Source organism: Perkinsus marinus, assembly GCF_000006405.1.
Source record: "Perkinsus marinus ATCC 50983 genomic scaffold scf_1104296964984, whole genome shotgun sequence".
Classification (NCBI taxonomy): Eukaryota; Perkinsozoa; order Perkinsida; family Perkinsidae; genus Perkinsus; species Perkinsus marinus.
This window is the reverse complement of record NW_003204474.1, coordinates 157,418-184,654: the sequence shown is the minus strand read 5'-3', so window position 1 is coordinate 184,654 and position 27,237 is coordinate 157,418. Positions and strand designations below refer to the sequence as shown.

The window sequence follows — 27,237 nt, the reverse complement described above, 5'->3', positions numbered from 1 at the left end:
ACCTATTGGTCTGTTTAGGAAGTGTAAAACTATCAAGGGTGATGGATCGGCGCAGCTAGAGGAGAATGCTAGCAAGGGAAATGTTGCTGGCAAGTGGATGCACGTAAGTTCTCTACGGGCGTGTCTGCCGTTTCTGGAAGGAGGCAATCGTTACTTAAGATTTCCGCAACAACGCCGTGATCGGTGTTGGAAAATATGCACGTTGACCAGGGGTGTCTTTTTGTCGAAAGTACCATGAGTTTGCCAGAGTATGACGGGCTAATGCCTTGTTTGAAGGTCACTAGTTAAATTACAAAGTCTCGAAAGGCCGTGTCGAACGATTCGCCTTTTTATTATCCGGAAATTATATGAAGTGATTACGTGTGTTGGTGAGAGTATAAAAATTCTGAGGAGATTCTGGATGAATCTTTGTATACTTTTCCCCTAAGTCGTGTGTGGACTTTCGTGGAGTAGCGAGGGAATTTTTGAGCTCAGCGGAAGAAAGCAAGCGAACATGAACATGTTTAGTGTTGTGTATGGTATGTGTATTGGTGTTGTATGGATGATATTTTATATAGGGTATAAAACTGAATTTTTCATAATTTTTGTTATTCACGGTGACATAAGGTAGCACTTCTTTTCTAGTGCAAGTACTTGCTATGTTCTTTTGAGTGATGCGTGTTGGTGTGGAAGAGTTGCTTGCCTTGGGAGAATTCACTGATGGAATCGTCTTGCAGGTTCGGGCGAAATGCGAGGGCAAATGCTCATATCGTCTCACGGGGGCCTTTTTCCTGAAGTCCAATTCGTTGCGACTGAATTATAGACCGATGACAGTTCCGTTGGATGGGGGCAGCTTCAAAGACTGTGAGATCCCGGGTTCGAGCCCCACGGTTGTCATTTTTTGCTGTATTTTCAGGGATGGTCGGGTACAAGGATACTGATCACTGGCTGCTGCATACGGAGGTTAGAGGGCAGGAGGCTGATGCTGTGAAGACCTGCATAAAGGATCAATGCTGTAAGCAAACATGCTCTTCTTTTCCAATTCACGTCAGACTGTCAACTGACAGTATCTTTGACGGCTCGATCGGTGTAGAGCTTATTTCTAATTGCCTTGTGGCAAATCATTTTTGGTGGAAACTGAATTTTACATGAAGTCTGAGATGGTAGATTATACGAGTCACCACTGAAACGTTGACTGGCAAAGCATTGGTCATAGCGCAATAATCAATAAATGACACAATGCATCTGAATAGAGTTGAGACGATCATAAGGATCTGAATCGGTTATGGTTTTACGGAAGATGTATGTAGGCGCGATCACCACGATGTTACTCACAGAATATACGAGGTGGCTAAATGAAATGTGATATTGTCTGTGACTTGCAAAATTCAACGATATTTCCCAGTGAGAGATAGCTCACTAGAAAGGCCTTGGCGAGCACTTTTGAAGGGTATCTTATATGTGTGCTTTGGTCGTGTGAATGACACTGGCTGGTGCTGTTGTCTTCGCTACTGAGAAAGTGGGATCATATTTTCTTGATAGGTACTGCGGGTACTTGTACATTGTATGGGTTCGGGAAGGAAATTGCCAAGTTGGAGAATATGAAGAGTGACGCGATAAGCTACGTTCAGCTGTAGTGAAGTTATGCTAGTGGTTATGGTGTATGCGGTGACTGATAGGTGGGCGACGAAGTTGAGCTCCCCAGTGATGGATGAATGGCTTGACGTCAGCAAGAGAGGCAGTAATATTTATAGGCTCAATACGAACTCCCTGGTATCGTTTGATGCTGAGAAGTCTAGCACGGTAGGGAGGGGGGTATTTGAGGTTGGCGAGTGAGAGATACGGAACGGGGACCCATCCGACTTCCCCGGGGTTTGATAACAATGGGGAAAATGCTCATAATGTGGTGACAACTTCGTTGGAAATTTGAAAGATGAATTCTGTTTGGAAACATTAAAGGTTCGTAGATGATTCTCCCTGATATGGACGAGATTGGGTGGGTGTCTTTGCTGTAATCTCTTAACTCGAGTTCCGAGTTATGGGAGTAGACTGATAGGTAGCGAGCCCAATAACCGAGTTAATGAAATGACAACTAACATGGATATTCGTATTAGGACTGACTGTGAATAGAATGTTCATTTGTGTGTTTCGATTTGTGGGTAATTTAAGAAGTGTGTGATTTCTTGTTGTTATTTAGTTTAGCACGGGGGCGAAGGTGACTGTGGCGGATTCACTTTTCGGAGACTATCAAGTGTTGAGTGGAGAGAACTTGATTGATTGCTCTGGCAATAAGATGAAGTTTGTGAAGGTAGGTTGTTGTGGGAAGATTGGTGTAGTGGATAGTGTGTTGGTAGGTGGAGGGGGCGTCCCGGGTTCGAATCCATGCGCCGTTGAATTTACAAGTCGGCGAGTGGGCGTATAACCCACACTGGGTTATGTGGGGCGGCAGTTCGCTCAAACAGAATGTTCATGTCGAGAGTTGCAACCTTGAACCGGCTGATGTTCGTGTTAATGGTAATACTGGGTGGTGATCAGTATTGGAGTATATATTCACTTCTCTCAGCTGAGTTTAGAAGTAGGAGTGTATATACGAATTTAGGTAGAAGTGTAGAGAAATCAATAAGAATTTCCTCGAAACTTTTAAATTGTCATCAACACATGTGGTTGACCATGTGCATATATTCTCCTCGCTGGGGGTTTATAGAACCTTTCAGGCACGAGTGTTGACATGTCCTCTGCACATAACTATGCAGCTAATGACGCCAACTCGTTGTTGCTCACTGCTGGAGACGCTACTGTGGCGTATCGCGTGGGGCTGTTCAATCAGGTTGGGCGCGTGAGATGGTGTATGGTGAGATACTCGGTCGCGTGATAGGTTCCTATACCACTCAGTGTTCACTCGACTCGACAGAGTCTGGAGTTTATAGCGCCTCCTAATGCACAGAACAGCTTGTAAGCTCTAGGGCATGGGTCTATCGATGATGTGAAAATTCTGACAGTAGTTTCGAATAGATTGAGGTGGGGTTGGTATGAATTCAAAAAATGCGGTAGTGATAGAAGGGGATTCGAAATCGATTTTCCTCGGAGCTTGGGAGTAAATTTAAGTTTGCAGTAGGCTCGCTGGGAAGAAACACAACAGGTCTGCGTAGATATACAGCTGCCATATAGTATGCTAATACTAGCCTTGATCGATTGCTGCATCATGCAAATCTTGTATTAGATTTGCGGGTGAGATGAATCCGCCCGATTTTCCCACAACGAACGTTTACTTTCTCTCGTGACGTGCTACTCCTCGGATCATGTGTACTCCTGTATAGAGGAGAATTCTTGGATTTCGTGATGGATGGTGTGTTGTTGTATATTTGATTTTCGAAGATAAAGTCCATGAATATTTATACGAAATTTCAGTTTGAGATCAACAGTAGTTGAGAATTCACATGAAATTGTTCATGTAGGTTGCGCGTATTGTAGGAGTTTTGCTCAGGTACAGAGTTATTTGCAGTCCTAAATATTCCTCTGCGAGTTCGTGTGCATTGGAGCTCTCGGAATCGACGCTTCACTCAGCATGGACTGGTTGTAAGGGAGATCGGAGATGCTCTATTGCTGTGCCTTCTGAATGTAAAAAATGCCGCCGCTGGGAATCGAACCCGCGTCCTTATCAGGTCTGGTAGAGGGTTCTCGACTCAGCGTGGAAGCCCGTAAGGGTCCGATCTATGGTCTGTTCCATCCGGCCACCATGACTGGCGCTGGGGTTGCGGATAGTGCAGCAGCAGCGGATAGCTTGGGAGTGGTAGAGGAACTCCCCACAGGTGAGTAGCGCTCGCCCTGATGATCGATTATCATGTGTGGACAGGCAAACGGTGGAGTTGGACGTCCCTTTTCCTTCTCTCTGCGTTGGTGTATATGGTGGTTCGGTGTATGTATAATATGCACGTGTATGGTGCGAGTGGGTTGGAGGCCTTACCCCACGCTGACGCGATTAGACATGCTTTGCTCAATCTGCAGAGACTAAGGTGAGGGTAGTGGGAATAGGCTGATACTGAAGTTAGAGAAATATACGTTCGCTTCCCTCAGCTGAGACTAATCATATACGAACTTGAGTAGAAGTGTACAGAAATTAGTAAGAGTTTTTCCAAAATTTCTCAGAATTTTCATTCCTCAGCTGAGTTGAAGTTTCTCGCTAATTATGGGAGTTTATATACGAATTAGGGTAGAAGTGTAGAGAATCCAATGAGAATTTTCTCAGAATTTTCATATTATCGCCGACACATGTAGTTGAATTTCCTGTTCACAGGCTTTCCAAGAAGTTTGGTCATTCCGATAGTAGCAACCACATGTTGGAGATGGGCACCGAGATGGATTACCACGATATAGAAAGCAACCACGAGCACACCAATACCGGAGGGTATCGTCGTCACGATGTTGGACAGCAGCTGACTAGCAGGCCTACTTCGACCTACGCTCCGCTACGTTATGATGAGTCTTTGTAGTGGTGGTAGGGTTTCTGAGGTTTTGTTCTACGAGTGGTAGATGCTACTGTTGCTTCCATTGGGATAGGGCTGTCTCCTTGTGTTGAAGTAGCTGGGCGGGCTTGACAGTGTATACAGGAATATATGCTCGCTTTCCTCAGCTGAGCTCGGGAGTTTTCTCACTAATTATGGGAGTTTATAGATGAATTCGGGGGTAGAAGTGTACAGAAACCAATGAGAAATTCCCAAAACATTCTCGGAATTTTCATTCCTCAGCTCAGTTCAGGAGTTTCTCCACTGATTGTGGAAGTGTACAGAAATTAGTGAGAATTTTCCCAAATTTTCTCAGAATTTTCACATCACCAACACGTGTAGTTAACCATGTGCATTTTTTTGCAAACTTGTTAAGAATATGGAAAATATATTCTTATCAAAATCATTAGTGTCGCGGCTTTGTATTGTCAAGGCGAGCGCTAGTTACACTGTTGAGTTTTGTGAATGTATGGTGCCTCATCGACGGCTGAGTTCTTTCGGCTGTTCACAAGGAAAGCGGCAACTGCGGTTTGGATGTTCGGACCGCCCCTGGTGTGGATCAAGGACCGCGTAGTGGACATTGAAATTGTAAACTGTTGGTAGTAGTAGGTTGCCTCTTCAAAAGGCTGCGTTTTAGGTCCAGGGTCATTCGATGAGCCCAACATTGAATCCTGGTAGTAGCTGGTTTCGCGATAGAATAATAGTGTTGCGGAACCTGGCGATCGGCCCTGGCGATGTGGTCACCTTTCGAGATCCGTTTGATCCTAAGAGGTGGGGTATGGGATGGGGCACTCCTATTGACTGTGTTGGTTTTATAGTGATATTACGCTGCTATGTGTGATGAAAGTATAATATTATTTGTCTAGCTTATACCACTCCGACGTGAAGACATTATTAATAGCGTGGTAGTGCACTCTAGTGGAATGGTGCTTATGGGTATTACCTGTCGGGGGGTAGACAGAATATGCTATCCGTCGGGTAGCGTCCATTGTGTCCAACGTTTGGTTGGTCATAGACATTTGAATGGCTGGTTAAGAACAACGAAAATTTCATATTCCGAGTCACTGAACGATACACCTCGGGAAGTATATTCCCCAAGGTTCGACGAAAATGCCAAAAAATGTTAGCTTTGTGTTATTTCAGCTTGATTCGACCGATTTTAGGCGGTAACTATATGGAAGGGGAGTCCTCTTCCATATAGTAGAAGGGTGCCACCTTAGGGGACACTCCTCTCGTTTGTGTTGTTATATTGCACTCTCATACCACTCCATTGCGAAGACAGCCTCAATAGCATGGTATCGGACTCTAGTGATTTTGTTCATTTGGTTCATGGCAGGCATTTGGTGAAGCGTGTAGTAGCTGTGGAACCTCGGCATCGATCGTCAGCAAGTATACATTCAATTGACGACTACGATGAACTGGGTGGTGCTGGCGGCATTGATACTACAACTCATAGTGTAGCGTTTGAGGATATGGGAGGCAGAGTGTAAGAAGCATCGAGGTCGCTATATAAGGGAGTTATATCTCTTCACTGTGGAGTAATATTATAGGACGTGTATGTTTCACGAGTGTTTTGTGAAATATGTTTTTCACTAATGTTTTTCATATCACGTGTGAAACTCCTATGTTCTGTTCAGTTATGTGCTGGGGGATAATCCTGATAAGAGCGTTGACAGCAGGTGAGGTCTCGGAGGGTGCCAAGTTGTCGTACAGTTGCAACTTCATCAGCATTCAAGCGTGGAATTTGAATTTATTTCCTTATAGTTGCATATGCATATGCTCAGCTACGTGGGTTGGTGAAGTTGAGACAATTCTGAGGAAATTTTGGGAAAATTCTCGTTGGTTTTTGTACACTTCTACTCTAAGTCATGTGTAACTCTCTGTAGTGATCTCGGCTGAGGAAAGCAAACATCTATCGTTCAGGTATTTCGGTCCGATCCCTCAACCTCTCATCGACGGTCTGGTCGTGGCGGTGATTTGGCCTCCATGGCGAGCGTCTTGGGTACCGAGGCCTCCAGAGGATGATGACCATCTCGATGACCGATGAGTCGTTGTTTCGTGCAAGACTGCTCTCTTCTGTGTTGCGTTCGGGCGAGTCGAGCAACTGTTCATAAGCAACAACGCCTGTATGAATCTATAGAATCGTTCTCAGTGTGGGAGGCATCTCATTTCAGTTTTACTCGGTGTTTTTACGATGCCGGTAATTTGTCTCGGTCCTGTTTGTATTCCCCTGTGGCCACTTCTGGCTTTGGTTCTGAAGCCAGTGTGGAATCTCCTCCCGGAAAGCGTTCGCGACCCTATCGCGAATGCATGGTAAGCCACAGTGTCGTCGAGTGAGAGTGTTGTAGTCAACGGTCTAGGTACACAATGTGGGAGCATTGTACGTTTATTCCCGAGAGGTTCAGACCTAGAAGGCCCGTCCATCGTCGCGGCAAGGCTCACTGCGAGAATGGTGTTTGTACGTGGACTCGTGGTGATGATAATGTTAAGACCGAGGATGACTCAACGTCCACGACCAAGTCTACTGCAGATATTCCCCAAGGTGAATGCGCCACGTTTATTCCATGTGGGATTTTTTTCACGGAAAATAATCGCGAATTACACAATCTTCCTCGTGAAATAAATGGTGTAAAACGCTAAATACTCAGAGTAATTCACGTTTATCGCGAAAGTTGCGAGTGTTTTACGTGACATGAAACTCCAATGGTAGGCTTAGGAGCACGGTAGGGTAAATAAATGCAGGGCGACTATCACTTTAATCTAAAACGTCGTGGGCGCTTTGAGCCGTTGTAGTAAACGTCACCACTTTTTGGTATTATTTGTGAAGCGTAAATGTGTTGATGTAAATGTTCTTATTCATACATTGGAGTTCCACCCGTGGTATGAAAACCACTAGTGAAAAATATATTTCACTACATACCGCGAATATCGCGATTTTTACAGAATATTACGCCACTTCGCGTAGAGCAGGTGAATCTCCATTATATAGTTAATTCTTCAGCAAAAGAAGATGGTGAGGTGATCGAGCTCCAGGATCCCGAAGAGTTCGACAAGCTGGTCGTGTCTAAGAAGTTGTTCATCGTAAACCCTCGATGTACACATCTAGTATACATACTGTATTCTTAGGTTGATTACAGTGCTGAGTGGTGTCACCCCTGCCAGCTGATCGCACCAGTATTTGCCGAGCTCGCTCAGCAGTACAAGGACAAGGCAACCTTCGTCCGAGTTGACGTTGGTAAACACATGAAGAGACTATCTCGATGACTCACTCGTTGCTGTTCAGATGCATTGGACGACTTGGCCCTCGATAATGGTGTGACAAGTCTTCCCGCCTTCCATATCTACCAAGGCAACGAGAAGCTTGAGACCCTAGTTGGAGCCAACCCTGAGAAACTCAGAGCTACCGTTGCTAAAAGATGCGGTGGCAACTGATAAGCTCGCGTGTAAATATTGTAGTTCCTGTTGCTTTTACTGATTCGTGTTTTGCGTTGCACAGTGGGATTGTTATTGTGGACTCCGAGCCAATCTGAATTTCTATTTGTTCGGCCGAGGTCCTTGGAGGGCCTCAGCTTGTGATACATACTTCCCTTTTCTTGGGACTACATCGCTTGAGTATGAGGTTATAGGTATGTAAGATGACGAACACCAGGAAAACTTGTACAGCACAGATTCGGATGATTTCGAAATAATTGTGTACAGATCGTATATCATATATTACGTATTTCGAATACGGTATTCGACCCCTCAACTTGCGAACTCCAAAGTGTAAGAATCACATATGCAAATCTCTAACCCCAGCGAGAGGAACAACGGCAACCCAAGACTTATCAACAGTCGAAAGGGAAAATTATATTTTCAACACATGAAAGTAAAAGCAACGAAATGAGTATATTTGGTGTAATGAAAAAACCAACGAACCACTCACGCAGTATTGAGCTTGGCTGATTGCTGTTGCTTAGAAGAATGTCGCCTCCTATGAGATCTCCTGGAATTCTTAGTAATGGCTTTCTGCTTCTGGTCACTAGCAGTGCGATCAGCAAGGTCGCTGAAAACCTTTCCAAGATCTTGATCGGCGTCCATCAATACATTGACTAGACTCTCAGCGGCAGCTCTGTCCTGAACCATACCTGAATCGTCCAGCATATCGACGAAATGCTTTACAGTGTCGTTGAGACCAAGAGTGGTAGCAGGCTCCTTGCCTCCGACCAAATCATCGATATGATCAGTAACTCGCTGTAAATCATCAGGAGAGTTGATGAGACTCCCCACAAGATCCTCGGCAGCCTTCTTGCTGTCCACAAAGCCCATCTTAGTGAGAAGATCCACCATCATATCAGAGGCCTCTTCTGGCGAAGACACTTGTCGTTCAACGTGGAACTGCTTGGGAGCCTTGCCACCAACCTTCTGGTAACCACTAGCTTCAATCTTATTAGTAGTAACAGGAGCCTTTGCTGTCTGCTGTATCGACTTCGCGACTGGCTTCTTCCCAGAAGCACCAATCTTCTTAGCAGGCGTGGTAGAGGGAACCACATCCTCACGCGAATTCTCAACATCATCATTTTGAAGACGATCCAAGATCACATCCAAGTCGGAGTTGGCAGCCATCAAGCTATCGACGAATTGCTCAGCAGCATCAAGACTTTCCATGTAGTCCATATCGTCCAACACCTGCGCTAGAGTACTAGCAACTGCCACGTCTCGGACAATCTCGTCATCATCGGGCTGGCTCGAGGACAGCGGAAGTTCTTCACCTTCAGCTTGAATGAACAAGTCCAATACAGGAGTGGTCTTGCCCGACTGGTTGAGCTCTCGTACGGTCGCAATGGCATCGCCCAAAGACAGGTCGTTCAGGAGACACATCTCGCCGTACTCGTCCACATAAAAGATGCGATATGGTTTACCCTTCAACTGCATCCAAGACTGCTCAATGTAGTCTTTGATCTGAGACGTCTCCATCAATTTCTGCGAATCAACTCGGACCCGCATGGTCTGAGTTCTGGTACGGAGTTTTAGAACTAAGTCGCTCGACATGGTTTAGAAGTATTTATGAAAGAAAATTCAACTAAAACCAACAAACTTCCATACGATATTCACACGCAAAACTCAACAACTATTTTCCATCTCACACTTGAGCTAGGTTCAATAGCATCTTAGCTGTGGTGGCTAAACACATCGCCAGGAGACAAGTAGACAGCGCAGGGCTCCATAGGGACAACCCGAATCAACAACCGAGTCTCGCTTGCCATCCTTTTGACTCGCGTCTCATCCCTCTCTTCAGCCTCGTCCGAGTGTCCCTCATCAATAGATGACGTCTTCCATTATCACGCTGCAGAGATTCAACGTTCCCATATGACTTCTCGATGACCTCCTGTGGAGTTACCGATTACATTGTGACATTGTGTCGTTGTCATTGCGCTTCCAGCAGCGATCTACTGGTGAATCGTTTAACCATTACAAGATTGATTTTTTACGGTTTAGTTGGCCTTTTGAAGTCTATTCTTGTCATCAACAGTAAGTGTGCTATGCCTCAAATTTTATTTTCGGGGTGTTCAATAGACCTCTTCTGAGTTTAGGAAGCGCCCCTAGGATTGAGTTCTACAGGTAAACTCTATCCTGGGGGTGCTCTTAACACTTAGGAGAGGTCTATTGAACATGCCGTCTGATTCCGATACCATTCGTGTCAGCATTGATCTTGAGGCCTGTCAGATGTTCGAGGAGCATCGAGAAAATTTGGTGTGAGGTGCAGTTTAGGGGTCATCCAGGAAACTATGATGATCTGGGGGGAAGACTCGCTTAGAATTTTCCACTTGGCTGGGAACACATTCTTCGAACAGTTTCCCATGTAAATGTCATCACATTAGGAACAATTTCCCCATTGTTGTCAAACCCTGGGGAACGTTATTTCTTAGCGCTGGATGGGTCCTTGCTGCAGTTCCGTGACTATCGATTATCCTATGGATGCTTTCTGAACGGCCTCTCCCTAGCTGATGCTCTTACCCTAGCCTTTGCTAAGGGGAACGCTACCAAGTCTGTCCCGGTAATGGACACTTTTGAGGGTGTTCGTCGTAAACACAATAGGATCGATGGAGCGAGAGAGACTAACTCAACCGTCCAATCGTACGAAACATCAAATCTCTATAACATACAACACAACTGATCTCGTGTCGACCAGCACTCGAGCGCTATTCGGGATCATTTAGTTACATCTGTTTTCTCCTTACCGTTTCGGTTTGCGTTATCATCTTCTCATTAGCCCACTTGAACAGCTCTGTGGGCATCTGCCTCTACCCAATTTCCCCGCACAGTAGGAGTGGTAGGTGACCAGATCAGACTGAGGAGAGTACTGACCTATGCAGTAGTCATGAGTTCACCAGAGGTCAATACGAACAGAAATACACATATCTATGGCCGATTGCGACTTGGCACAAACCACTCACGACTTGGCACAACTTGACCTCGATTGAGTAGCAGTCGAGCCTTTAGTAGGACATGGGGAGAAGAAAGACCATCACACAAAACACAACACCGCTGGGAGACCATCAAGTTGCCCAGCAGCAACTGGTCTCCACTCAAACTTCTACAAGACTCTATAGACACTGAGGCCATATATAAAGCGGTAATAGTCGCAGTCGCGAACCCCCTCCACGAAAGATACGCAATAGCCAGCATAAGGTGACACCGAGCGATAGCGTTACATGCTGTTAAGGGTGTTCAAGGCCGTCGCGAGACGACCAGCGGCTTGCACAGTAGTCTCGTCAAATCTGCACTGACGAGCAGCACGTCACCCTCAAGAGATACTCACCTCTGCGTGCCTCTTTTCGACGGTCTCCCCTCCTTCGTCAACAAGTCCTCAACTACAACCGATGGACCTCGGGCCGTCGCGCTCAACTTAGTCTTCTTGATGTTATCGACAGTATCTTGGAGACAAGCAGCCGGAACAAGCTTGCGTCCATTGCGAGCTCACCACATGACACGATTCGGGTGTCATCCACAGGAGCAACCAGTGACCCGATCGGAGCCGTTGATCCCTCCTCCTCCTGCTGCTCGGTCCAGGGCGTCTCTCGAGCGACCATGTCCTGATGACGGGTATCACAACGGCCAGCTAGAAGTAGCTCACCATCTCTAGCACAACTTGTGGCGGCAAAGACCATTGGGACGGACCGCCTTGGTGGAGTGCGCCGATACAGTCACCACTCGATGAGTTCCACAACCTCACCATATGGTCACCGTTACTCAAAGTCAACAACTAAGAGCTCATGTTGTCTTCAGTGGGAGTTCGCTCACCATATGAATCCCCTGAGAAGGGCGGAGCATGAGCCGATCTACCTTGGCCCTGCCCGGCACCAACGTGTACCACTCTAGCCGAATGCTCTGACATGACCAGTCGAGCTAGCAGTAGGACAGCAAGCTCACCTGCTGGAGAGCATCGAAACCAAGGGATCGACGATGGTCACACTCGCCGATGGGTGGTCGAGCAGTCGACTCAGCTGTCCACTGAGGAAGTGGCCTTTGGATGACCAGATAAGACTGCTTGCTACCTTAACAATATCGGTCAAGTCCCACCTCATTATAGCGCCACATTCAGTAGCCATGAAGAGAACCCATTTCGTTATGCTTCTTGGGTGTACTGTAGACGACCTTCTCGAGCTGTTCCTGTCCGCCACCGAAAGTTCTCTGCAGATGACTCGTGCCCCTCACCCTCCGACTGAGACGCCTCCTTGTATGAAAACATCCCACCCAGCACCGGTCGAACTTTCCTCAGAAACGGCTGATGCTGAGATTGTCATTGGACTCTCCTGCAGATTGGAGAGTGTGGACTAACACTTCCAAGGCAATTCACTCAGGAGAGCTTACGTTGTCTTCTACACTGACCATCATAGGGACCTTGCTATCAGCCGACTTCCAAGCAAATCTCCAAGACACCAGAGGCTCGAACCTCTCCATAGGTAACAGGCCGAAGAGCGATACCACACCAGAGGCACTCAGCGTGAGTGTAGTCGACACTTGCAGACCGCTCGGGGTAGTGCCGTTGAGCAGGCTGACCATACAGATACCATTTGGGATTGGAAGACCTGTCAGTAGCGCGTCGGGACCGCCTCCCTGAGACGCTGGTCGAGACTTCTCAAGTTTTCCCGAGTCAATGCGGTACCTGACCATTGCGTTCACACCTCGTGCCACCACAAGAAGGAGCTCACCATGATATCGTCCCATTGTCAGTTCCATAGACCACCTGCCGTCCATAGAGAGAGCAGTCGATAGCAGCAGTGCTTGAGGGTATCAAATCGAGTACCAATGAACGAGTCGCAGCTTTCAGTAACTGGCACATACCGGTTCCTTACCTTCAGGACACCGCCCAGCTGGTCCTTGTTATCGGTGATGTTGGTAGCATCGTAGATGATCAGCTGCCTCTCAACACACAGCGAGAAAATGAGGTGTCCGAGCCAGGTGATGTTGGTGATGCCACTCGAATGAGCCCGTAGAGTCTTCACCTAGGATATGAATCAAACCAAGCAATGACGAAATTCAAGCCTTTGGCCGAACGCTCGGGAGGTTTCATCAAAGCAGCCGTTCACACCTTGGCCATAACGGCGTAGTTGTGGACCGCCAGAGACCCTGTGTCGGTTCCTATAGCTATGAGACGTTCTTCAAGGGGCTCGATACACATGGCTTTGATCGGGGAGGAGGTCGTCTCGGGGAAGACCTACGACGAATTTTGAGCTCTTAGTCCTTGCAAAGTTTCCCCTACCAACAGCCTCTTGCCGGTGAATATATCCCACGTAGTAATGTCCCTGTCAGTTGAAGTCACTACATGGCCCAACCGACCATTGATGGCGATCGCCTGGGTATAGTAGGAGACAAAAACACAAATGTTCACTTGGAGAGTGAAACTGACTTGCCTGTGAGGGTATTTGTCCATCGCAAGTAGCTGAAGGACGAGTCTCGTCCCGACAGAAGAATAAGAGACGGCGCCCGACCTGACAGTGGAATTACATTTCCACACCTCTCGAATCCTCACCAGGGCAACCAAATCACGGTTGATAACGACCAGGCACCGAGGGTCAACAGGCCCATCGTCTACTCCCTTGGCCAGGCCGAACGTCGAGTTGAACGACTGTAGGCACTGTTTCCGGCCGATGTTCCACAACCTTACCTGACCAGTAACGCTACTCCTGTATGACAACTCAACCATCATACAATGCCACTTGAGTCAGCACTGATACACTGAGAGTCATTGAGGACTTCTTCGCCCGAGCATTTATCCATTCCGTCAATGACCTAATGTGTCGGGATGCATAACAAAGATAATGAGAGCCCACCTCAAGAGCAGTGACGGTGCATGTGTGCCCTTCAAGGCTTCCTGTTCTGAATACGACCAGCGATTTGGAAGGCTCACGGCAATCGATGCTTACCTGACTCCACTCAAGGAACTCCAGAGGTGTATAACATTGTCAAAACCAGCACTAACAAGAACACCTGAAGGGCATTTGCAGTCAGTGAGGTAGAGTTGTGTGAATTTTAAACATCGCCCGATTAGTTCAGCTGGATAGAATGTCTGCCTACGGAGCAGATGGTCGTAGGTTCGAATCCTGCATCGGGTACTTTACGCAACGTCCTTACACGAAGTCCTTGATGTTAAGGACACCCTTATTTCTCACATAATGCGTCGCTATATGCTAAATGCACGACACCCTTGGGGTGCGCGTCACGGAGTTCGTGCACTGTCCGAGACTGTACAGTGTCCCAAAAGATAATCTTCCTGAGAGCCACAGTGCACAACTACAATATTAATACACCTACTTGTCCATCCCTGCAGTCACGACAGTTTCTATGTGGTCGATCCAAAGCATGTGGTTGATACTTGAGCTGTGACCCGCTGAATCAGTATGAATTCGCTTCAGAACCGCAGGGCTCTCCATGGCACGTAACTGCACACGCAGGTCAATGGGCCTCTCAACACCCGCTTCGAGACTCACTTCACGAAACGAGGGGATCCTCCACTGATACACGCATGCTGCAAAATAGTCCGTCCCGAACAAAGTGCGTATTCTTGCTGCCCAGCATAGCGAGCCGACACACATTTTTTGGGAAATTCCCATGTCTTTATTGTGCTGAAGTCTTCATCCCAGAATCTGCCAGGCAGCAGTGTCCTTGGTTTAGCAAAGCTACTCAGCGGCCTAACTTAAGGTCTTGTCCAGACCGCTGGTCACGAGAATTGGATAGGAATCAGTTTGGTCGTCATGAGACGGCCAAAGCAGCGAACAAGCCGCAAGAATCTGACCATTCCATCGATGATAACCGATCAGGACTATCGATGTCATGACCAACAGGAGGTTGTTCCTTTTTTCATGAGGTGCACTAGGGAGGGCGAAAGCGGTCGATGAACCACCCTTACTTCCTTGGAATGGCTCTGCATGGATATGATATTGCAAAGACGGGTATCTCGTAACCCAGTGGTAGCGGAATGCACATGGAAGTCTCCTGACGGTAATTATGACCATCGACCGACCACCTAGATAGTCACGAGATCCTTCCTCCAGCACAATGAGTCGTTTCTCCGAGTTCGAGGATATGCCCGGATGGATCAGTACTCCGTTGAACACCATTTTATCATCTACCGGTTCATAACTGCATGCCGAGTGAAAGTCGGTGCACTGAAAAACTTCCTTACGCTGAAGCTACAACGTTGAGTTGAGACGGTCGAAATTCGTGTATGATCGGCGAGCACTCCGGCTGCTTGTGCAATATCTACAAGAAGTACATAGTTGTTGCCTTCGAAATACCGCTCAGGACACGGTACATCATGGGCAGCAATTATATAGTCGAGAAACTCACTCCACATTATCTGGCCGGTACTGCCAGGGTCACTCCCCTGACAAGAAGGAGGACAGTACACCCAAAGTACCAACAGACAACGAGGAAGAAAAACGACTTTCCAGGCCCTGGTCGTATTCAGACCAGGAAGCCTCGAAGGGCACCGCTCTTGAGGTAGCCTATCAACATCAGAGTTCAAGTCAAAGTGTGATATCTAGGAAGCCCTACACTGTCGAAGCGTTCAAGTACAGCAAGCCAATAATAAAAAATTCGATCGACGATGTACCTGCACTAGCCTAGCCGAGGCAATGTCTCTAACCCGTTCCATATCCTCAACGCACAGATCGAGATGTCCAACATTTACTACCAAGCGACGGATGATCTGATCGCCATCGAAATCCTAAAGATGGTTATGTCGATCACCATCTACACCATAAAGCTGATTCGCTGATAGGGAAAACTCTCCAGGATGTACCATATCAGGTCGGCAGGAAAGTCTGAGGGGACTCATCCTGGCGAAGACAATGAGTGTCAAACCTCTGAAATTCGGTCTCAACTGTATCGACATAGCCGCTCTCGAAACCTCGTATGAACTCAGCCACCAATCCCTCAACCTAACTAGAGAGAAAGAGCTCCAACGACAGCTCAAAGGACGATGACGAACCGAATCACGAAAGCCCGCAAGACGCTGGAGGGGACTCTCATGGGTTTCCGCCATAGACATTCTGCTCACCAACTCCGTTATTAATTTACAAAACCAACATAGTGAACGGAGCAACGACAAGGCGTAGTGATAGTAATGGTAGTGCACATACACAACACGGCGATATTCCCGACAAGAAAGTATCGGCCGACTACTGTAAATCACAGTGAAATATAATGAGAATGTTGATCATTCGTTGCGCCTTTCGACACCACAGCTCCCGTTATCATTGACTCATAAGACTGACCAGAGTGTCATTATTTGGGAGGGGGAGAATAAACAAGTTATAACAGCTTCCTATTAGCCATAGCTAGTAGGAGGGAACAGATTGAGGCAGACAGACTTCCACAACAAATAGACGACAGAGTGGTTAATGTGGTAGGCGTAGAGGTGTATGCGGGGACGCTACTTTGATATAATGGTAGAGCCTCGGGGACCCGGTCCTGGACAGACCTAACACAGTCCAACTACGGAGAGCTCGATTCACGCCATGCTTCGGCGAGGGTATTAAGATTAGATCATTCCACATCAGACGAGACAAAAAGTACCGTCGCAATCATCTGTAATAGAAGTGAACAAAACCAGTTAAAGAACTAACCGACTTTTCAGGTCGTTCACTTCTCTCAGCAAAACACGCAGAAGTGGCCGAGTTTTCTAAACGCTTGCCTCAGACTACACTGATAGCGACACTCATTGACCATCAACACAAAAGGAACCATGTCTCGTTAGAAGGAAAACAATAGTAGCAGACACATATGTACGTTGTAGTGATGAGAAGTTGGAGAGTTATGTCCGGCTCACTGCAGTGGCATTTGCCATCTTGGGGATTCCCTTGATGTTCTTCTGCCCACCAAAGTCTTCAGCCTTGTAATACTCCGGGCTAGCCTCCATCAGCTCTTCAGGCAGTACTTGGATAACGTTACGCATGAACTCCTTTGTAGTCAGTACCTTGTCAGATTGACACATAACCTTCCATACTAATGGCATAACGGTTAGTATTCCGATCTGCTATACAGACAACCCAAGTTCAAATCTTCCAACGGGCTACTTGATCCGTCACTTTCACACTTACCAGCTCATTATATATAACAACCTGGGCGGCCTTCTTAAACATGGCGCTCATCGGATGAATCTCAACAGTATGCGGACTCTTCACCGTTCGGTACGAACCATTCTTATTCAGTCGTGCCGCGTTAAAGAAGTATCTGAGCTCCCATTCAGAGATCGCAATAAGCTACTTCATGCACACCCACCCAGCTGCTATGCTTTGCCGTATGGCATTGATGTTGTGAGGATCGGAACTCCTATCCACTTCGACCAACTCCGTCAAGTGTTCTATTTGCTCCTTGATATCTCGAGCTCTGGTCATAGACCGATACCTAAACATCATCATTATACCACATCTCTTGAAATTGTCCCCACTGGCTGCTGAATGCATTCAAAAAAGCATCATTCTGCTAACCCTCCAACCTTACTGGACGAAGTTCTCATTGCACCAGTGCTGACTGTGGTTAGTTCCTTCCCAATCTCGATACACCTTCAACAGAGTAAAATGATCTCCAGCAGGACTCTGGAAGGACTTCCGAGCTTGCTCTGAACACCGAGGCAATCACGACTCGCCCGTTGCAATGTCAAGTGTAGACCTACCCGCATGAAGCTTCTTATCCTTAGGACAGAAGAATACTGTGTTGCCCACTGACAACATCGCCGTGATAACTATCACCTGAATACAATCAATGACATACAGTACGTGTCTGTTCGATATGCAGCTGGAAAAAATGAGTGTTATTTTCCGAGATTAATAAGAAGCGATCTGGAAAGATATCGCATAAACAATGTAAACATTGCTATAAACATGTGATGTGATAATGGTAACCTTTCGAGTTGATCACTATCATAAATTCTGGACTAGAAAACTTACATTCTCCACATTGGCATATCAAATGAGCACGCACCAGGGAATCATCCAGAAAACTATGATGTTACCAGGGGGAACTCATTTTCAATTTTCCACATGGCTAGAAACATATTCTTCAATCAGATGTGTCTCATGTAAATGTCATCACATTGGGAACATTTTCCCACTGTTATCGAACCCTGGGGAACATTATTTCTCAAAGCTAAACGGGTCCCTGGCATCCACTTTTCACAACAACAACGCGCTCACCTCATCAACACACTTGAGCTTATCAGCCGCCAATATAGCCTTGGACATGCATGGGTCCATCGGCAAGGTTGCCATCCTACGGCCCAACCTAAGAACACCTCGTACACCCACACCTACGACTAGGTGCATACTTCGTGAGTTGCCCTGTTGAACTTAAGGCCTGCAAGGCATAGAGCTGCTCCAGAGCTTTTGCCAGAGTTTGTGGTGGAGGGGGATCCATAAAGTCAAAGTTGAGCAGATCGTCGATTCCTATCGATTTCATCATCAATACCTGCCATACACTCAGTCATACTATACACACTATACATACTATACATACTGTACATACTATACATACTATACATACTATACATACTATACATACTATACATACTATACATACTATACATACTATACATACTATACATACTATACATACTATACATACTATACATACTATACATACTATACATACTATATATACTATACATACTATACATACTATACATACTATACATACTATACACTACTATACATACTATAAATACTATACATACTATACATACTGTACATACTATACATACTATACATACTATACATACTATACATACTATGCATACTATACACTACGATATACATAGTATATCTTCGATACACTGTCGCGTATATGAACACTCCAGAAGAAGCCACTATAGAAGTACTCACCACTCCTCCTAAGTTGGTTCGGAGGATCTCAGGAGCGTTCTGAGCCTCCATCTCGTGTTCGAATGCCCAACGAGTGAACAACCTACAGCCACCTCAATCACCCAATAAAATAAATGAAGTCTTACCGGAAGGTCTTTCCAGGTCTAACTCGGCCCGCACGTCCAGCACGCTGATCAGCCGAAGCTCGGGAGCAAGGCACTTCCTGCAGCGACTCCATGCCAGTCTTAGGATTATAACCCGTTTGCTTGCAGAACCCTAAAAAACTCACATGCTAGTCACCACTACTGTAACTACTTCGACTGCCTGATAACTCCTAGTAGCATGCAGCACTTGCTCTCAATCTACACTTATCATCATCATCGTCATCTATACGATACATTCGAACCACAAACGCTCAACGACTAGCTCACGGGGTTTTTCATGGAAATTTTTTCATAGGGGGGTATATAACAAAACACGGCGACTCTGAATCTATACCCACCCACATTGTGGACAAAATTCTCACCCGGATCCACAACATAGACGATATTGTCAATGGTCAAACTAGTCTCTGCAATATTAGTCGCAATGATCGCCTTTCTCGCCCCTGGTGGTGTTGGTTCGAAAATCTACCGAAAAAATAAAATTAAAAGAAATCCGAAAATTCATACCACACTTACCTTAGCTTGCATGTCCGTAGGTAGGGAGGCGTAGATAGGTAGAACCCTGAGCTCAGCCATTCGACTGCCGAGCCCTCGCGTTCGGAAAGTGATCAGTTCCATAGCATCTTCAATTTCCTAATAACAGCGATAGACCCCATCCAGTGTTGGAATATATATTCGCTTTCCTCGCTAACTATATAAGTTTACATACAAATTCTTACACCGAAACCAATGAGAATTTTCATATTATCACCAACATATTTTCCCACCTACCTGCTGGCCAGGCATAAAGACGAGTATATCTCCATTTAGAGGCTGTGTAAGATGGATCTGCAATACAGTAGTTACTGCAGCTTCAATGTAGTTAGCCTCAGGCGCTATAGTGTAATGAATAGTGACAGGGTACCTCCGTCCAGGTACCTAATACCACATTTCTCTCATCTCAGTGGTAAAGGCGTCTTACATTGAATATGGGAGCATTCTCAAAATACATGCTGAACTTCTGGGCATCTATCGTAGCCGACGAGATGATCACCTACGCAGAACTAACAAGAGCACTTCGACCAATACCAACCTTAAAGTCCTTTCTAAAGGCGAGCAGATCCTTCACCAACCCGAACAGTATATCAGTATGCAGGGTACGTTCATGAGCCTGAGCACACCATAATTCCACAAACACTTCCCGGCCAGAGAAAGCTTTGACAAAGGCTTCCCAGGGTTTGATAACAATGGGAGACATTTACATGAGAAACAAATTGAAGAATGCGTTCCTAGCCATACGGAAAAGTCAATGATGGATTGCTCCTGGGAGCATTGAAGATTCCTAGGTGATTCCCTGTCCCTGTCCTTCCTCGTGGACCTACCTCATCAATAATCATAACACTATACGAAGCCAGATCCGGTTCGCCCAGGAACTCACGGAGGAGCATGCCGTCAGTCATATACTTGATAATGGTAGAGTCGGAGGTCTTATCCTCGAACCTAGACAGAGGCCGCCGATACGTTGGAAATTCTCCCATGCCTTAAACACTCACCTGATGCTGTATCCCACCTCGTGCCCGAGTTTAACGCCCATCTCGTCGCTTACTCGAGCAGCGACCGACATAGCAGCGACACGCCTCGGCTGAGTACAGCCAATTTTGCCAAACTTCGTATAGCCAGCCTGAGAACACAGGGGAAGGACGTGTTTCTTTATGCATCAGTTTTGGGCTCCCAGGTTCGATCCCCACAGGGGTCATTTTTACCACATTAATTTCTCGCCTAGACTGACTGTTGTTGAACGTGTTCGATTCCCTCCGCTGATTTCCTCCAGTTATACTACTTTCCATACGAATTCAAATAGAAGTGTAAATACACCAATAAGAAGTTACCCAAAAATTTCTCAGAGTTTTCATATTGTCACCAACACATGTAGTTGACCATGTGCATATTCTTCCAATACACATTTCATACCGCAAACTCATCTCATCCTAATCGTATACGACCATGAGAAAGTGGATGAACATACTCTTATCGCACAAGTGAACCCCCGCGTCCAACAGGACCCACCTCGTGCAAGTACTGCGGCATCTGCGTAGTCTTGCCAGAGCCCGTCTCACCCACCAAGACCAGGACCGGATACTTCTTCACAGCGTCGATCAAATCATCGCGATACTTGAAAATCGGCAATGACCGTCTGAATGCCACAACTTAGCAGCAAATTCTCCATCACCACCAAATGAGTCCAAAAAAATTTTCGCTTTCCTCAGCTGAGCTCAATACCTTTCTCACTAATCATAGGAGGTCATATACGAATTGGGAGAATATTCGAGGAGTGTACAGAAAATAACAAGAATTTTCCTAATTTTTCTCAGCGCTTTGATATTGTCACCAACACGTGCATATTTTACCACACTGCGCAGGAGTATAACTACAACTAAGCGCTTTCCACAGTGACGATACGTTTCCCCACCGCTATCCCTGAACCAACTCTTGATATACCAAACTGACCTGTCGTGTTGGAGCTTCACTCTGCGGGCTTCAGCTATGAGGGCCGCCTTCTCCTTAGCCGACATCCTCTGCAAAGCACTCTTCGCCACCTCCCCATCCTCCATCTTGACAACGCCGCCGGACTCGCTAAAATACACAACCATGAATCGATCCCACGACCTCCAGGTTGAAAGCCTAACACGCTTACGTCTTGAGGTATTTCACCTTAGCCAATTTCTCCTTCTTACTCCCCTCAAGCTTCACACTGCTCATATCCCCTCCATGAATCTTCACAAGCACCATGTAAGCATCCCTACTACTTCTTCCAGTACTACCTCAGACTCTACGAACTTGATCTGATTATCCAATATAAGCTGATAAGGATCCTCCTCTTCCTTCTTACCCTCGTCCCGAACAGTCCCCACCCTAAACGTGCCTACCACAACCACTACTACCGCTCCCTGACCAACTTCAACCCTCCTTACCTGCATGCATCTGCTTCTCCTCAAGCAACTGTTGTTCGCTTTTCTCATACTTATCAACATCATCATCGTACCTGACAGAAAATATGCACACGGCTAGCGAAAATACGATAAAAAATTCTGAGGAAATTCCGGAAATTTCTCGTTGGTTTCTCTACATTCCTATCTTGCCACGAGGTAGTGAGAAAAATTCCAATCCCAACTTCGACTTCTATAAGCAACACCATGGCCCACACCCACCTAGCCCGAGTGAGAGCTTGCACTCGTTGCTCTCTCTGACTCAACTGCCCCTTCTTCTGCTCGAACTCATCTTGGACGTCCGGCATCATATAATTTCCAGTCAAGTCCTTCCCTCTCAGGGCCTGAGCACTCACCACATTTCCCTCCCACCTCCCTCACTTCAAAGCCGACCTTATTATGCAAGGCTTGATCGTACAGATACCTATCCTGTTCCAATTCACCTCGTATGCGCTTATCCGCTGCCCCCGTCCTACGAAGAAAACTCTGGAAGGTTCGAACGACTCCAACGTTGCTTACGAATACACATCATCCAAGGCGCGGAATTGTTTCTTCCGGAGGAGCTCAATATCAGCCTCACGTTTATCAAGATAGGCTCGTCTACTCTCCACTCGAGCTCTCTCGAATGCCTGAGCAAAAACCTCCAACACGGTTGCGGCAACTAAGCTGCTGAAACCTAGAAGGAAGCTATCGACCCCAGCTCGAGAAGAGATTTATTCTCGTCCACTCATTATCGCGACCTCGTGAGAAGACATCCGTCTCTACTTAACAGCACCAACAACAACTTCTGTCGGCCTCTCACATATCTTTCAACACCCATAAACTCACGATGAGGATTTTCATGCAGCAATCGTACCCAACATTACCGCCCGCATATCATCCGAATTTCCCGAATGCTGGTGTTGATGATCATCATCATCACCATTCTTCTTCCCATCTCCCTCTCTCATCCGTTTATGACTAGACGATGATGACGACGAGGACTGTCCTTGCATGATGAGGATATCCCCAACTATAACAACCCATCCCCACCATCCCGACTCCACTACTACTACACAACAGACTGGCAAGTAACGACACAAACACCGTTGAACACGCATCCATCAGCTATGACGCGCTTACCTGTTTTACCTCGAGCTCTGAAATTTTTAAGTCTTCTAGTGTCATGACGAAGCATGAAGGACAATTCTTCGACGAAAAAACCTATTAGGGATTATCTACTTTTCAACATCGTGATCTAGGCATGCATTGCCTTCTCCCAATACCAAATTTGTCGCAAATAGCACCAAAATATGGTCAACCATCCATACTTAGCCCCATACACCTAGCCCCGAAGCCGGTGAGGTTATCACAAAGATAGTGTCTGCCGATGTCTGGTTCAAAAACCCCAGAGTATGGCAGTCAGTTGCCCGGTACGCCCCTGCTGTACAACCACAAAGTAACGAGTCTAATCTCCCATGTAGGTGCTTTAACTGACCCTATATACTCCTGGGGTCCTGAGTATCCTGAAGAGTCCTATGCGAGGATCTCCACATGGATGAATGGGAACTAGCTCCTGGAAGCTGGGAGTCTCAGCGAGAGAAAGCCAAGTTCTTGCAGAAAGGGTAATTGCTGTCCAATTAGAGTATACGCGAAACGAGGGGGAGTTCTCCAGACACTGTTCGAAGAACTCTCCCCTTGTCCGACGGACAGTCCGACTCGCACTCACTGAGACGGACTGGCGGGGTCGGAATCGTCCATTGTAAGATATATATCCTACCGTGCTGTATATTATAAGCCGCCACTGAAGCTTCATCCATAGTGCATTGTCTCGGCCTTGGCAAAAAACCCTTCATCAGCAACAACTTCAACCACTTTCTTCCGAATCGCAATCGAATGAATTTCTCGCGCGCCACGAAACTTCGAGGTTGGATAGGGTTTTGCTCGCTCTTAGATTAGATACCAGTCCGCAGTCGGAGCCCAGATTCATCAAACGCAGCGGGCTCTCAAGTAGTTCAAGCAAGAATGTTTATGGAGTCCTCTTGAGAGCGAATTCTAATTGGAATAATCTTAACAATTCTCGAGCCGAATAATTAGGGGAGGAGGTTTGTGGATCAACCCAAAACAGTTATGGTGAAGTAACATGCACCTCGGACGGGGCTCGAACCCACGACCACGGGCTTAAAAGGCACGCGCTCTACCGACTGAGCTACCGAGGCTTATGTGTAGTACTTCTTGGGCTGTCACAATGTCCTAGTCATTAGTAACCCACTCGTCACACTATCATTTCATGACACCATCTTCCCCTGCATCTCTGCACCTTTGGGAGACCTATTCCGCTTTCATTAGGAGGAGGGCGCCTATGCCATAGCTTAAAGATACGTCGTAGTACGGTCGACTTCGCGGGAGCACGCGCCAGGAAGATCAGTTTCGTTCCCACGACCAAAGTAGCCTCAATTTAGACGAAATATGTAAGACAATGTAGCTGTTCGTTAGGCCAATTTCGTCTGGAGCCGAGATCGTTTATAATATTGATTGGGAAAAGAATCTACGATTAATCGAAAATTGCAGAAAAAAGGAAGAATACATGTTGTTGGTATGTTGGCATCGATCAGCTGTTCGAGTCGAATAGCGTATGAACACTTAGTGCATAAGGTCACGTCCCCAGCAAACACGTCCCAAGGTATGTGCTGTCGAGGTCTTTACCATACTCTCCAGTATTCGCTGTTGATATAAAACATATTCGGTGGGTTCACCCAGAACTTGAGATCCTACAAAGCGTACATTCCATCTATATTGACCTCCGCCATAGAAATACCACTATGGGGACACACTGCTGACCAAATTCCTTCCATAGGTTCCCAGATGGCCTAGCGAAGAAATTTCATACGGCTACAGCGACACAACGTAGCTGCACCCTCCAGCCTTCAGCACGAGCTAAGTCGCTAGTGCGAATCTTTAGCATTCTCAAATGAAACAACTGTGTCTCAAATAAAGCTCTATAGCAAGTGTTGAGAATAAAATTTTTTCCTGTGGAATCTGTATTCAGTTCATCTTCTTTTTATATAATGGCTGAGAAGCAAAGTTTACCAGTTGTCCACTCTATGGGTGCCTATCCATTCACCCTCTTCGAGTGGTTGAGTGTTATAGCTATCATGGCCTTGTGCGCACCTATCATCTTAACGGGTGTAGCTTTATGCTGGGTCGTCCTCAAACTTCAAGGGCCACTTTTCGATATGGGTTATCCTTACAACCTCAAGCCGGTGAGGGCTACTCGTCGGGAGTATGCTGTTGTTACTGGTGCGTCCAAAGGTTTGGGCCATCAAATCGCGATGAAGTTAGCAAAGGCAGGTTGGAGTCTTGTGATCTCCGCCCGTAGCGAGAAGTTGTTAAACGAGTTGAAGGATACTCTGGTGAAGACCTACGGTCCGAGTTGCAAGGTTGTCGTCGTCGCCTGTGATCTGTCCTGTGACGAGGGTCTCGCCAAACTCCGTGCTGCTGTTGATGATCTTCCAGTCGCCCTTGCTGTTCTAAATGCAGGTGGTATGTATTCGTGTGATATTGTCAACCTCCAGCCGGAGAAGTTGGAAACTCAGATTCGTCTGAATGTTATCCAACAAGTGATGCTCTCACAGTACTTCGTGTCCCATCACTTCGTTCCTCGTGGAAAGGGTCGTGTCTGCATCATCAGCTCTATCGTTGCACATGCTCTTGGAAGTGGTAACGCCTTCTACTACAGTTCGAAGTGCTTCCTTACCCAGTGGGGTAAATGCCTTGACCATGAGTGCCGTACTCTCGGTACTGGTGTTCTTACTATCCAGCCTGGTGCCATGAATGATACTAACTTCAGTGTTGCTGCTGGTTGCAAGGCATCTCCTTTGTTCACCCTGTTCGACATGCCCTCCGAGAAGTGCACTGATGAGGTCGTCTGGAGGCTCCAGAATGATGATCCTCGTATTGCTACTGGTGTTCATACCATTGGCTTCAAGAATCAGGTTTTGGTTGCCCTCGAACCTTGGCTTAGTGATAGTTTTGCTGCCTGGGTTGGTAGGATGGAAATGCTCCAGCCTAATACTCCCTATCTCCGCAGTATGAGTGCTAGAGAAAGCAAACTCGCCATTCATCATCAGTAGAAAAGGATTTGTTATCTGATGATCTTACTTCCTCATTCTGAATTCAGCGTCTGACTCGTTCAGTTCAAACCTCGAGATGTTGGTTGTTCAACGATGAGCCAGACCGAAGTGTTACGCCACGTGTAGTGGATGTAGGTGGGATATTTCCCACGGTAACTTGTTTAATCGTTCACTCTAGATCTTACATCTGATCATCATTGAATTGTGTTGTAGCGAGTTAATCATTTGTTCGAGATTCCGAGTCTCGGATTTGCTTACCTTTTGAAGACGTTATACGACGCTTCCCAAGAGTTGCCCGTTGGGGTTAACGACTCGTTGCTTATTCGTTAGATGTTGATCGTAATTTGTTGTTAGATTTTCGCATTGCTTGTTCGATGGTAACAGAGAACAACGTTTGACACCTGAAAGAAGACTGAGTTTGCTCGCATCGAGTACGTGATACGAGCTGTTAAAAATCCAGATGTGAGAGCAATTCTAAGCACTGAGTGGAAAACAGTCAGCTGTTTCGAAAAACAAGTATCTGCTAGTTCTCGATGGATCTTCGGTCGAGCTGGAGGTATATAAATTCTAGACATTCATTTGTACAAACTATTCAGGTTGGGATTCTTTCCACTCGCGAGTCACTTCTCTACTAGACACTTGTTATTCTTCCTACAGAGCTCGCGATGGATACCATGACGAGTTCCAATTGAGCACGAGTATGAGGACATCACTCAGTTGTTGGCCTTGATGCGTCGTATTCCTCAAGCAAGCGACGCTTCGTTTGAGTGCTTACATTGCATGCTGTAGTCTGAGTAGGATGATTGAGAGTGGCTATACCTCATACGACGATGATTTGAAAAAAAAACAACGCGGAGATGGGCTGGTCACCCTCGCCGACCATCGAAGACCTCAAAAGCAGCTAATGTGTGATAGGCATTGGCTGGCCGCCTAGCCGAAATCGGCTTCGAGCGAGCGAGAGAGAGTGGCTATACCATCAGTATTGCTATCACTCGGTTGAACTTGTCCAAGACTTGTTCATTTCGTTCCAATGAGTATTGGTTGTTAATGCGGCAAGAAGAATATGTGCCTAGCATGTACCGAAAGGAAGCAGACCGTTTCCACGAAGGTTTATATGGTCACTAATGAGACACCTTTGACGTAACGAACTAGAGGATGTATCAAGCACT

General features: G+C 46.4%; 6 protein-coding genes and 2 non-coding genes across 8 annotated transcripts in view; 4 read left to right on the top strand and 4 right to left on the bottom strand.

Annotated features, from left to right (window-relative positions):
* The window catches only part of Pmar_PMAR004876 (hypothetical protein), a 9,649-nt gene extending 5,158 nt beyond the window's left edge, over positions 1–4,491 (top strand). Inside the window, exons 18-30 of the mRNA XM_002769747.1 lie at positions 19–103; positions 717–843; positions 896–994; positions 1,522–1,612; positions 1,659–1,782; positions 2,177–2,287; positions 2,334–2,493; positions 2,694–2,806; positions 2,855–2,931; positions 3,464–3,597; positions 3,642–3,788; positions 3,833–3,992; positions 4,274–4,491. Coding sequence (XP_002769793.1) covers positions 19–103; positions 717–843; positions 896–994; positions 1,522–1,612; positions 1,659–1,782; positions 2,177–2,287; positions 2,334–2,493; positions 2,694–2,806; positions 2,855–2,931; positions 3,464–3,597; positions 3,642–3,788; positions 3,833–3,992; positions 4,274–4,469 — 1,624 coding nt within the window. The 3' untranslated portion in view covers positions 4,470–4,491. The remainder of the gene's footprint in view (positions 1–18; positions 104–716; positions 844–895; positions 995–1,521; positions 1,613–1,658; positions 1,783–2,176; positions 2,288–2,333; positions 2,494–2,693; positions 2,807–2,854; positions 2,932–3,463; positions 3,598–3,641; positions 3,789–3,832; positions 3,993–4,273) is intronic.
* Positions 4,492–6,656: 2,165 nt separating this feature from the next.
* Pmar_PMAR004875 (Thioredoxin, putative) lies at positions 6,657–7,951 on the top strand. Its single transcript, XM_002769746.1, has 5 exons — positions 6,657–6,794; positions 6,842–7,023; positions 7,483–7,562; positions 7,608–7,716; positions 7,765–7,951. Exons 1-5 carry the CDS (start codon positions 6,676–6,678, stop codon positions 7,911–7,913), a joined length of 639 nt encoding a protein of 212 aa, XP_002769792.1. The 5' UTR covers positions 6,657–6,675; the 3' UTR covers positions 7,914–7,951.
* Positions 7,952–8,402: 451 nt separating this feature from the next.
* On the bottom strand, positions 8,403–9,512 carry Pmar_PMAR004874 (hypothetical protein; the record flags this gene model as incomplete). Its single annotated transcript, XM_002769745.1, has 1 exon — positions 8,403–9,512. The coding sequence occupies one exon, from the start codon at positions 9,510–9,512 to the stop codon at positions 8,403–8,405; it is 1,110 nt and encodes a 369-aa protein (XP_002769791.1).
* Positions 9,513–11,172: 1,660 nt separating this feature from the next.
* Positions 11,173–15,861, bottom strand: Pmar_PMAR004872 (hypothetical protein; the record flags this gene model as incomplete). The annotated part of the gene is made up of 17 exons (XM_002769744.1): positions 11,173–11,242; positions 11,284–11,398; positions 11,446–11,557; positions 11,766–11,814; positions 11,895–12,019; positions 12,336–12,630; positions 12,677–12,798; positions 12,821–12,970; positions 13,057–13,182; positions 13,228–13,407; positions 13,498–13,632; positions 13,799–13,844; positions 14,280–14,479; positions 14,875–14,960; positions 15,412–15,472; positions 15,580–15,693; positions 15,769–15,861. The coding sequence occupies 17 exons, from the start codon at positions 15,859–15,861 to the stop codon at positions 11,173–11,175; spliced, it is 2,079 nt and encodes a 692-aa protein (XP_002769790.1).
* Pmar_PMAR004873 lies at positions 14,007–14,080 on the top strand. The gene has a single exon. It is a non-coding gene; the product is annotated as a tRNA-Arg (tRNA).
* Positions 15,862–16,744: 883 nt separating the features above from the next.
* Positions 16,745–23,133, bottom strand: Pmar_PMAR004871 (ATP-dependent RNA helicase, putative; the record flags this gene model as incomplete). The annotated part of the gene is made up of 26 exons (XM_002769743.1): positions 16,745–16,944; positions 17,069–17,201; positions 17,250–17,375; positions 17,472–17,589; positions 17,644–17,719; positions 18,164–18,251; positions 18,295–18,434; positions 18,848–18,929; positions 18,973–19,102; positions 19,353–19,455; positions 19,507–19,623; positions 19,762–19,908; positions 19,952–20,023; positions 20,063–20,140; positions 20,352–20,469; positions 20,523–20,650; positions 21,037–21,163; positions 21,478–21,603; positions 21,665–21,744; positions 21,792–21,892; positions 21,942–22,012; positions 22,179–22,300; positions 22,350–22,428; positions 22,476–22,585; positions 22,823–22,968; positions 23,079–23,133. The coding sequence occupies 26 exons, from the start codon at positions 23,131–23,133 to the stop codon at positions 16,783–16,785; spliced, it is 2,835 nt and encodes a 944-aa protein (XP_002769789.1). The 3' UTR covers positions 16,745–16,782.
* Positions 23,134–24,081: 948 nt separating this feature from the next.
* Positions 24,082–24,154, bottom strand: Pmar_PMAR004870. Its single transcript has one exon. It is a non-coding gene; the product is annotated as a tRNA-Lys (tRNA).
* Positions 24,155–25,003: 849 nt separating this feature from the next.
* Positions 25,004–26,068, top strand: Pmar_PMAR004869 (ketoacyl reductase hetN, putative; the record flags this gene model as incomplete). The annotated part of the gene is made up of 1 exon (XM_002769742.1): positions 25,004–26,068. The coding sequence occupies one exon, from the start codon at positions 25,004–25,006 to the stop codon at positions 26,066–26,068; it is 1,065 nt and encodes a 354-aa protein (XP_002769788.1).
* Positions 26,069–27,237: the final 1,169 nt, after the last annotated feature.